The 11,770-nt window shown below is 41.2% G+C and overlaps 1 protein-coding gene across 1 annotated transcript; it reads right to left on the reverse strand.

Annotated features, from left to right (window-relative positions):
* On the reverse strand, positions 1-3,838 carry LOC147982710 (uncharacterized). Its single transcript, XM_087542655.1, has 2 exons — positions 3,665-3,838; positions 1-1,057 (listed from the first exon to the last, which is right to left on the reverse strand). Exons 1-2 carry the CDS (start codon positions 3,821-3,823, stop codon positions 272-274), a joined length of 945 nt encoding a protein of 314 aa, XP_087398781.1. The 5' UTR covers positions 3,824-3,838; the 3' UTR covers positions 1-271.
* Positions 3,839-11,770: the final 7,932 nt, after the last annotated feature.

Genomic DNA, 11,770 nt, shown 5'->3' on the forward strand with positions numbered 1-11,770 from the left:
TTTTTTGAGTAAATGTACCGACCAAATTTAATGAACATAAAAGTAGTATGGAGTACACTAATTACAAGAAGTGCAATTTATACATATTGTCCATAGGAAAATCTGTTGTTTTTCATGTACCGAGAAACAAAAATATACATGTGTTGCATGCTATAAAGGTTTATTGATTCATCACTATCACCGAACGTATTGCAGTGTCACGACTCCAAGATCCAGATCCAAGGGCTATTAAGCAACTCCCGCACGCACGCATCATGATGGACGCCAGCGATTAGAACGACGGGCGCGGCGTGACCGTTGACGAGCCGTCGACGGCGTGGTGGCTACCGGCGGCCGCAGCGGAGCTCTTCTTCTTCCTCATGAAGAGCCCGCCCACCAGCGGGATCAGCGGCTTCTTCTTCTTCTTCCTTCCCTCCTCCTCCTCTGCCGCGGCCGCCATCGCCTTCTTCACCGCCTCGTGCCCTGGCCCGGCCGACACCTGCCTCTGGAACCGTGCCTCACGGTACTGCGGCCGCCCCGCCGCCGGCGCGTAATGCGGCTGATGATGTCGATGCAGCTCCAGCACCACGTCCCGCGGCGGCGAGGGCGCGCGGTCGTACGCGGCGGCTGGCGGGTCGGCGAAGGTGACGTACCTCTTCTTCTGGAACTCCGCGGCGGCTGCGGCGCGGCTCGCTGCCATGGCTTCGTGGCCGCTGGCAGGCGGGCTCTCGTGCTGGTGCTGGTGGTGGCGCTGCTGCTGCGGCTCGTCGGTCTCCATGAACTTGAGGTCCTCCACCTCGATGACCTTGGCGCGGGCGTCCTCGTCGCGCGCCTTGAGCTTCTGCAGCTCCCTCATGGCGCTGCTCAGCTCCTGCTGGAGCGACTGGATGCAACCCGCCATCTTGTGCTTCTCCTCCCGCTCCTTCTCCAGCTCGTGCTTCGCGTCGTCCAGCTCCCTCGTCGCCGGCGCTGCCGGCATGCGACGCGGCGGCGGTGGCGCCGCTACCATGGCGACGGCCGGGGCGATGGTGACGGCTTGGTGGTGAACAACGGGTCTTGGCGATGCCGTCACTCGATGCTGCGTGATTGATGGGGGAAGCAAAACAAGGATAAAATCAAGGCAAGACCAAAAAGACGAATTTAATTGCACTGTTTTACGGGGATAGTTGAACTAAAACCACGAAACTTATTTTGAAACGTAGGAAGTTGAATATAATAGTGAACATGTGTATCATTATGCTTTCTCAAAAGAGTACAACTACAAATGATAGCAAGCTATAAGAAAATAAGAAACAATTGAATTGTTGATATATAAATGATTGAACAATAGAATTTTGCAAATTCTATTAATCAAGTTGTTAAACCTCTATTTTGGAGGAAGTGTTAAACCACAAGGACATGTCTGATCAAAGTGCTTTTACTTACTACTAGTACTAGGTGCTTTATTTATTTTTTAAATGGTGATAGAAGAGAGGAAATATAGAACATCATGAAGCACCCGAATAATTAGCAATTATCCACTGAATTTTAGACATTAAATAAACAATTTCATAAAGTAAAAAATTGACACATTATAAGTTTTCTTTTTTGCCGGAATTTTTTGGCAAGAGAAATTATTTTCCCCAGCTAGTTATAAGCACCTCTCCGGATATCTGCATTGGGGATGGCAGTAATGTTGTCTGCTTATAGAGCAAGACCTATATAAAAGGTCACAGATCACTACTACTACCAAATATGCACATGTGATTTTCAAGTATGAGACCAAATTATTTCAAATATGCACATACATGTTACCTCCAAAAAAGAAAAAGACTAAACGTCTACATCCATGTTTGAAATGTCAGCATTTTATTTAGGTGAAAAGTGGTACTTGTGAGAATATAATGGCTTCTTATTTTCATAATTAGATATGCCACTCATTGTCACGTATATGAACAAATATTTATACAATAGGACGGTGCCAGGAAGCATGCTTTCTCTGCCACCTTGATCATCACAGTACCAATCAACGCCATCATCAAACGAAGGTTCGGAGTACACCTTTTGCAGCTGCCTTAATTCAGGTGGAAGGAACATATCTCAAAGTCTTGATGCACACACTTTCCAATCTGATCCCATCAATCTAGCTAGCTTTACCCTACTTTAGTTAACTACTAATGTAATGAAACAGAGATTAAGAATGTTGTGAAAGTACAGGGTTCTAGTATCTTTTGTAGTGTCTGTGTTAGTAGGTAGGTAGGAGAGAGACAGCATGCATATGCATGTTTTGCAAGAAGAACATTGCATCATGCATGCACCTCGCTGGCAAAGGAGGAGGCTGCTTTTTTGACAAATATTTTTCGTGGGTTGGAAGAAAGGAATACCTAGCTAGCTAGAACACTTCATCTAACACTTTATCTTACAGTAATGTTAACCACCTTTTCCAACCGTGCTCAAAGCATTGAAGGGAAGAAGTATAGTAAGACAAGACGACAGTGGATTCTATGACCTGGGGAGCACTTGATCCTGTTATATGTTACTCCCTCCATCCCATAATATAAGATGTTTTAGTAAGCTATGTTCGCTTGCAAAAACGTCTTATATTATGGGACGGAGGGAGTATAAAATTCCAAAACTGAGTTGATAAGTTTTTTTTCTTTTTGAGAAAGTTCAAGAAATGGGCTAAAGATAAATGAGTTGTTTTCTGAGCGTTGCCCGAGCAAGTTTTTGTGGAGAAAGGAAATGCTTGGGTCTTTTGTTATTTTGCCCGCAGATGAATTGCGATTTTCATGAAACTTGACATCTGGAAAGAACTTGGGGTCCTTTGCATGTGAGAGATTTTTTTAAATCTTTTGGATAAGTGGATTATTTTCTTGGAATGGGAGCAAATGCATCCGAGCACACCTTAGAGCTTTTTCCTATAACATTTACATAAGGGAGGAACCATACGAGATGAAAATCTTTGAACTATTAGCAAAATGCCCGTGCGTTGCACGGAACATTAAGATGCATTTGTATGAATAGTTTATCTTGTGGAAGAAAAGGATGAACGAGGAAAGGCTTTATTTGCAAATGTGGAGAGGAGTGTCGGTATCTTTTTGCAAAATTGTCATAGTTTCCTTCCTATCCGTCAGATATAAATCGGACGGCCTATATTGTAGGATGGCAGGCATACCATCATCACCAACTTTGTTTTTTTATAAGAGTAGAGAAAACCATGACAAGTAATATGGAATCGAAGGAGTAGCTATATTTTATACTCCCTATATTCCTACATACAAGTCTTTTTAGCGATTTCAATGTGGACTACATAAGGAGCAAATGAGTGAACTTACATTCTAAAATATGTCTATATACAACAGTATGTGGTTTGTATTGGAATCTTTAAAAAGACATATGTTTAGAAACGGAAGGAGTATATATAGAGAACTAAAAAGGACAAAATGGGTAGCTTGTGCTATGAAAGCATTTTAAAATTTTAAATTTCGCTCTCCAATAGCGTGCCCCAAAACCATATCACTGTCTAGTTTTCTTGCCTCGCTAGCAAAGCTAGATTCAATCTTGCTGGTGCAACGAATAACGCATAAACTGGTCAAGTCCCTGATGATCCATACACGAATGAACATGGGCTAATTAAGTAGCACTAGCAAACTAATTAAGATGGTTCGTTGGTTGCACGGATGATCAACAAGGTAGGCATACGTACCAGCTGATCGGCAGTGTTGGCGTCGCGGGGGGCGTGGAATAGGAGCTCCCCGGCGAGCACCCTCTCGCCGAAGAGCGCGACTGCCTCCTTCACCGACTTGAACGGCGCCCTCGTGTCGATCTCCGCCCGCCCCACCATCACCACGCCGCCGCCGTCCATCGACAGTGAATCACTGCCTCTGCTCTATGTCCGAGCAAACGCAACCAGTGACAGGATGGATCGATCAGCTCAGGAATGCATGCATGCACATCGGAGAATATGTGTATATATGTACTTGATGGATGGATGCAACCAAATAAGATGAGACAAAACGGCAGCAAGATGGATGGAAGTGGGGATGTGGTTAGCAACTAGCTAGGGAAGAGGTTAGGACGTTGTTGTTGTAAGCTACTCTTAGATAGCTCGTGCTTGTGCTTGCCAGTACGGTACCATACGCCACGCGGGTGGAGGTGGAAGGCAATGTAGGGTTTGCATGTGGTGGTGGAGTGGAGTGGGGAGTGGAGGTGGGTTCGTTGCTTCGCGTCCACTTCACTGTAATATTCCTGCCCGCCCGCCATCCCTCCCTAATCGTTGCGCTTAATTTGGTGAACGGTCCTGATCAAGCCTGCCGACCCCCTCCGCAATATACATGCACATGCGTCCATGGCTACATAATACTTATTCTTAATTATACGTCCGTAACAGCAAACGAAAGAAACATGCATATACGCATGGCACGTTAGTAACATGTGTATACCTCACAAGAGAACCAACATCGATTTGGTTGAAGGGTTAGGAGGGTATTATCCTCCTATCCAATGCAAATTATCCTTTTAGGAAGAGTCGACGTTCTCCTCGATAGAGAGGAGGATACTAATCAATATTTTAAATAGTCACTTAGTGAGCTATGGGTTAAGTTGTACACGATCTGTTGAGTGTGAGGCCCCTCCAGACGCTATAGGGGCGCTATAGCGCAAAGATAACGCGCGGACGATACTATTTACCGGTGGCTCGGCCAAAAGGTATGGAAAGCAATAGCGAAGCTAAACCCCATTTAACGTTTCCCTTAAAGCATGAAAATTTCGAGAAAACAAGCATACAAGCGAGCATCATATGTACTTGACATAGGCATTTTAAGACATCAAAAGACCGAGCACATTTATCCTACGTAAATAATCAAGCTTTGCATCAGCGCATCATATACATCGAAAACAAAGAAGGAAGAATGGGGTAGAAGGATGGCTCTGTAGAACTCATCCGCGCCTCACCTCTGGCTATATTGGATTAGCGGTGCTGAATGGCTATAAATTTAACAGTATAATGGGAATTAGCAGGGTTTTAGCGCTAAAAATGCATAGCTTTGGTGGGAGGGCTCTCCAAAAGCTATAGAGGGTCCTCGCAAAAAAACTAACGAGGGTTATTTCAAACATATGTATGCCATCTTATGAGGTAGATGATTTTTAAAGTCATATGTTATCTTTTTGTTTGCGAAAAGGCCAAATGCCATGTATTAGAGCCAACCCACCCATACAACATTATATTTGATTTTTCTATAAAATTATACACAGATCCTTATGGAAAATCAAGGTCATCTTCCACCTATACTAATCGACACCGTATCATGAGAAGTTCGATGTCGCCTCTGGACCACCGTGTCACCAATGGAGCCAGGGAAACATTGTTGATGCAGGGGCCGAGAAGTCGTTAATCGGGACCAGAAGACGCCATCTACAGTGGTCTGAGAAACTGATAACTGCCCAATAAAAGGAAGTGTGGGAGAGGTCTGGATGAACACCCAAATCTGCTTGTTACTATGCTTAGGAAAAGACCCACCTTAAAATGCATCATGCATGTTACTTATATTAAATAAAAAAATACAACTATATAATATGTATTATATTTGATGTGCTTGAGTTTCAATTCTCTGCTAATCAGAATACGAGAGTTTCATACCACCAAATCTCATAGAAATTACCGCATCCAATTCCCGATGCAACACGCACGTATCATCTCCAGTTCATGGATATCAATGACCCGGAACATGTATACGGCTTCTAAATTAGCCTTCTTTGTGTGTGTTATACATGTACACGGCGTATGTTGGACGTGACAACGGGAGCGAGAGCGACGGCGCACCCACATGACCCTTGGTCGGTCGTTGTATATAGCTTAGGCATGTAGATCAGGCTCGAAGTGGCCACGCATAGATGCATGGGTCCATCTGCTTGCGAGCTGCACCCTCCAGGTATACACTGAGACTGGAGTAGAGTAGCTCTCAAGATCCACTACGACCGCAACTAACTTAGAATTTCGGGAACATGCATGTAGACAGTTGCTCAAATACAATATAGTACTATTGGTTCATCCATGTCACTATCACGAGACTGTCCGGCCTTGATCTTTCCCAGCTTCCAAGCAAGCAAGATTCTTCTGAAAAAGAAAAAGAAAAGGTCATGAACAACACTAGTATGGGCTAGAGTTTTCTAGCATTGTGTCTAGGAGGCACTGCTTGCTTCCAAGCTTCCAAGCAAGCAAGATTAGCCTCCTGTAGCCCAACTAATCTCCATGTCTTTAGTGTTTTGTTCGCAAATGCTATGTTTCCATGTAGCATCCGTCTCGCCTGAAGCTTTCCTGCAGCATGCATGCATATAGGCCGGCCCAATAGCATCTTACTCGTTCGTTCGTTCCTCGATCTATTCGCTGATGTTTTTATTCGTTTTCTTCCTTTTTCGTTTTTTTGTTTTTCTCTAGCTTTCTTATTTCTTCTCCAGTTTTCCATTGGCTTCGTTGTTATGCTTTGGTTTTTGTTTTCTCTTTCGTTTTTCTTTGTTTTCTTGTTGTTTCTTTCATGGTTTTCATTGGTTTTTTGTTTTCGATCTCATTTTATTTTCTTAGTTTTTTTCTTACTTTCTTGGTTTTCAGCGCTTTTTTTTGTTTTTCTTTGTCTCTTTATCAGTATTAACTGTTTTCTGTTCCTTTGCAATTGTTTTTTTGGTTTCCTTTGTTTCTTTTTTTGTTTTCATTTTTCTTTGTTTTTTGTATACGCCAAGTGCATTTTCTAATACATGCTTAACTTTTTTTAAATATAGGTTTAACATTTTTTTCATATAAGATTAAGATTTTCTTAATACAGGTCAACATTTTTTCTGTAAACATTTTAACATTTTCTAATACTTGATAAATATTTTTTAAATACAAGATTAACAAATTTTTCATACATGAACAAAAACAATTATATACGCAATTAACATTTCGCAAATGTTTGATTAACATTTTTTCAAATGCAAGATTAACAGTTTTTTGAATTATTGATTAACATTTTGAAATACAATTTTAATAATGTTTTTAGAATACTTGATAAACATTTTTAAATACATGTTCAATACACATAATTGTTAATTTATATATTTTTTATGCCTGAGAAACATTTTCTCAATACACATTGAACATTTTTCAAATGCTTGGATAACATTTTTTCAAATATTTTTATGTAATAATTTTTTTACTTTTATTATATATTTGGAAGTATAAAAATAATACAACAAAGTGAAAAAATAAAGAACAAAAGAACTCTTGGCCTCCCGTGAGCTGGGCTGGACCATCTGTTGCTCGCCTTAATGTGAGGGTTCCCTACATCTCGCTGTAAGCGTGACATAGGGGCGCCCTGTTTTGTTGTTTTCTGGCTAGGTAGCTAGGCCACAACCAGGTATCAGGCCAATCTTCTCCTAGGCTGGGATGTTAACAATACTGTAGGCCTATTGTGGATACTCGCTCAGAACCTTCTCTCGGGACCCGTGATATTTTTCGTTTTTTTTCATCCAGTTTTCTTCCGGTCTAAAAGAGTTTCGTCTGGTCTTTCTTTTTCCAATTTTGTTCTTCCATTCGGTTTTCTAAGGATTTCAAGCGATTTACGTTTTTCTTTTTGACTATATTTCACGACAAGATTTTGGAACGGAGGGAGTGATTTAAAAAAAATTAGGTTTCTCTTTCATTTACATTTTTTCTTTTAAAATTCATAAATATTTTCAAATTGTGAATACTTTTCAAAATTCATGAATATCTTATATATATTTCATGACCATTTTAAATTGATAGAACTGTTTTTTTTAGCCCTGACCGTAGAATAATCGTTCTACGGTATTTTCATTAATAAAAAGTTACAAAATGATACAAGATATAATACAAGAATGAAACAAGGGTCTAATGCCCTCAGCCAACCCCTGCTCTAGGAAAATCAGCTAGACCCATTAAAGATTCAAATCTGTCCATTCTGTAACCTTGATAGCTTTGTCTTCTTTGGCTCGGAGTTGCACAGCCCATAGTCCCTCTGACAGATGAAATTCCCATGAATCAATCGCCAGTGGTGCAGCCCGAAAGATTTTGTCATTCCTAACTGACCAAATACTCCAGCAACTCATAATGATATCCAGTGCCAAATCTTTAGGAAGTTGATTAGAAATTAGGACGATCTCATCAAAAGTGGAGATACCTCTGGTTCTTCCCGGCGCTATGACATCCGAGCAAGACAGAGCAAATGGGCAATTCCAAAATAAGTGCAGAAGAGTTTCTTCCACTTTGTCCGAGCAGAGAGCACAGGTTGAGTCTGGGAGATGCATATTACGTCGATGTAGCATATTCCTCGTGTTAATTCTGTCATGTAAGAGAAGCCATCCAAAGATCTTATGCCTCAGTCTACAATGAGTACCCCAGAGATTTTGAAATATGCTGTGAGCTTTGTAGTTGCCCATAAGACGCTTGTACATCTTCATGGAGGAATACTGTCCAGATGCCCAATGGTATTTCCATCTGTCTCTGTTATCAGAAGTCGTTCTGGAAGCTATAAGTTCTTCTACCCTGGCCAGTTGTTGGTATGCTTGCAGGGAGAGTGGCCTATGGAAAAGGGTACTGAGGTCCTCCTGATTATCCACAAATTGTAGGGTACATTCCTTATGGATTGCAAAGGAGAAGAGTTCTGGGAATTTAGCTTGTAGTGTTTGACCCTCCCAATTATCAGTCCAAAAGAAAATGGTATCTCCTTGACCAGCATGACTAAGGGCATGAGATTTGTAGAGAGGTATGAGCTTGATCAAAGTCTTCCACCAAAAGGAGCCCCATAGCTTGTCACTAGGTGGACCATGCTGATAGTGAGCCTCCCAAATGATTTGCACCCAAGGAGTATCCACTTTGTTAAGAAATTTATGAAGAAACTTCATCAACACAGCTTTATTGTGGACAGAGATATCAAGGATACCTAATCCACCTTGATCTTTCGGTTTACACACAGAATCCCATGAAATTAATGCAAGGCCAGCATCCAGAGATCCAAATTTTCTCCACAGGAAGTCCTAAGGTAACTTTCAATTTGTTTGACCACTGCTTTGGGTAACATCAAGGAGCACATGAAGAAGATGGGCATACTGGCAAAAACATATTTGATCAATGTAAGTTTGTCACCAGTGGAGAGCAAGGTAGAGCAACTCATGAGTCTATTTTCAATTCTCTTCAGCATAGGCATGAAATCCACAATTCTTGGTCTATTGAGAGTGAGTGGCAGACCAAGATATGCATGAGGGAGGGTGCCAACTTTGCAACCAAGGATCCCTGATAGTTCCAGCATCTTGGTAGAAGGAGTGTTGATGGGGATCATAATGGATTTTGCATAGTTAACTTTGAGGCCAGTGTAGGCAGCATAGTGGAGAAGCAAATTTTTAATTTGAAGGAGTTGACCAGCATCAGCATTAGCCACCAGGATAGTATCATCAACATATTGAATGATTGGGTAGTCTGGGCAAGAAGCATGAATAAGAGGGGAGCTTATTAAAGAGTGTAACATGGCCTGATTGAACATGGTTTGAAGTAGATCAGCAGCAAGAACAAACATGAGAGGAGATAAAGGATCCCCTTGTCTGACCCCTTTCTTACAGAGAAATTGCTTACCAGGAATACCATTAAGAAGGATAGATGAGAAGCTAGTGCCATAAATCATCTTTATCCAACGAATCCATCTGTTTCCAAAGCCCTTAGCTTTTAGGATTTCCACAATAGTGTCATGATTAATCGTGTCAAATGCTTTCTCAAAGTCTAACTTGAGTAAGACAATTTCTTTGTGAGATGAGTGGCATTGGTGAATGTACTCATAAGACCAGGCAAGACAGTCCTAAATGCATCTATTATTGAGGAAGCCATACTGGTTCTTATGCACCAGATTGAGGATCACCTTCTGAAGTCTGTTGGCAAGCAATTTGGTGATGATTTTGAGCGTACAGTTCAACAATGATATGGGCCTGAATTCTGCAGGAGTGGATGCTGCATCAGTCTTAGGGATCAATGTGATGTAGGAGTAGTTGATGCTCTGTAAATTGACTGTCCCATGATAGAAATCATTGATAAGCTTGTAAAAGTCAGGAGCAATAATAGGATAGCATGCTTTTAAGAAAGTAGCATTGAAGCCATCCGGGCCAGGAGCTTTATCCGCAGGCATATGATGTACCACATGATCAATCTCTTCTGTAGTGAATGGGACTTCAAGTTGGGCCAAGTTGTCATTAGAGGTAAGAAGATGATCAAGGAGCAGAGGATTTTCTGTGGCAACAGTAGTACCTAGTCTCTCTTTAAAGGCTCTGTAAAGGATTGCAGCTTTAGCACTATGGCTGTGGTGTTCTGAGTTATCCTCATCTTTGAGCATAGCAATACAGTTATGCCTATGCTTGATAGTGGCCTTAGCCTGAAAATATTTAGTATTGGCCTCTCCCACCTTAATTTTCCTGATAGTGGCTCTTTGCTTCTAGTAGAATCTTTGGTGAGAAAGAATTTTCTCCAAATGGGCTTTTAGGATATCTCTACCATTAGTTTCCACAGTTGTGAGTTCTCTGGCTTCTTCCAAATAATCAAAGCATAGGATCAAGAAGTTAGTGTTAGCAATAATCTTCTTGAGATCAGAGAGATTTCTGGCCGAGATCTTTAATCCTTTCCTTAGTCTCTTAAACTTAGCTGCAATTTTCTTGGCGCTATCTACCTCATCCACCTCTTGGTTCCAGTTGTTTTGGACCACTGACATGAAGTCCTCATGTTCTAACCAATAATTCTCAAATCTGAAAATGTGTGACTTGGGAATAGATGTACCAATCTTAACCATGAAAGGAACATGGTCAGAAGTGGTCTTAGCCAGTGGATATGCCAATGTGTCTGGGTAGCTTAAAGTCCAATTTTCAGAAGTAAAACACCAATCAATCTTTTCCAATAAAGGCCAATCCTGCATATTAATCCAGGTAAAGTTCCTACCTTTGATAGGGATTTCAATCAGAGCTAAGTTGCTGATAGCTTCATTGAATGCTAGCATGTTAAGAATATTGCCCCCTTCCAGGTTTCTGTTTTGTGGATATCTGATATGATTGAAATCTCCAAGTACTAGCCATTTGCTTTCTTCAGGGGTCTGAAACTGCCTAAACCATTCAATAAAGTGTGGTCTCTCCTCCTGTTGGCTAGGACCATAAATGTTGGTCAAAATCCAACTTTCTCCATTGTGGGAGGAGGTGAAAGAGACAGAAATAGAATAGCTGTTGGAATGAAACAGTTGACCCTGGAAGATGTGTTCATTCCAGACCACTAACAGTCCTCCTGCTGCTCCAATTGAAGGAAGATATTCAAATCTGTTTAATCGTTCTGGACAGAAATTTTGTAGAAATCTGCTATCAATAGCCTCTCTCTTGGTTTCTTGAATACATAGAATGGCACAGTTAGATTCCTCAATCTTATTTCTGATAGCTGTCCATTTCTTAGGGTCATTTAGACCTCGAATATTCCAATTAAGAATAGAACAATCTCTATTCATAGACTCAGGTAAAATTTAGTTGTGAACTTATTCAATATAAGAGCTGCACCACTTTTGAGAAGACAGAGAGGGCTGTCCCAGAGAAATGGGATATCATTCAAAGTAACCATCATCCACCAATCAGACCATAACCTCCAGATACATAACACTAGGAAAGGCATCATAAACAAGTCATGGTAACTACCAGCAGTACATCCAAAAGTAGCAAGTGTTACAAAGGACCCACTAGTTCTGTTCCACAAAAGGATTACACCTTGGATATCTTTACAAGAGAGTTTCCAAAAGAGAGAGCTAGA

The sequence above is a fragment of the Triticum urartu genome, chromosome 2A (genome assembly GCF_056163025.1).
Source record: "Triticum urartu cultivar PI428250 chromosome 2A, HENAU_Tu73, whole genome shotgun sequence".
Taxonomy (NCBI): Eukaryota; Viridiplantae; Streptophyta; class Magnoliopsida; order Poales; family Poaceae; genus Triticum; species Triticum urartu.

What these genes read in the sequence shown, in the direction of transcription:
- LOC147982710 (XM_087542655.1), bottom strand. Translation starts at nt 3,823, where the DNA reads ATGGACGGCGGCGGCGTGGTGATGGTGGGGCGGGCGGAGATCGACACG. An exon ending in CCAACACTGCCGATCAGCTG is followed by an intron (nt 1,058 to 3,664) that starts GTACGTATGCCT and finishes TCAATCACGCAG; the next exon opens with CATCGAGTGACGGCATCGCC.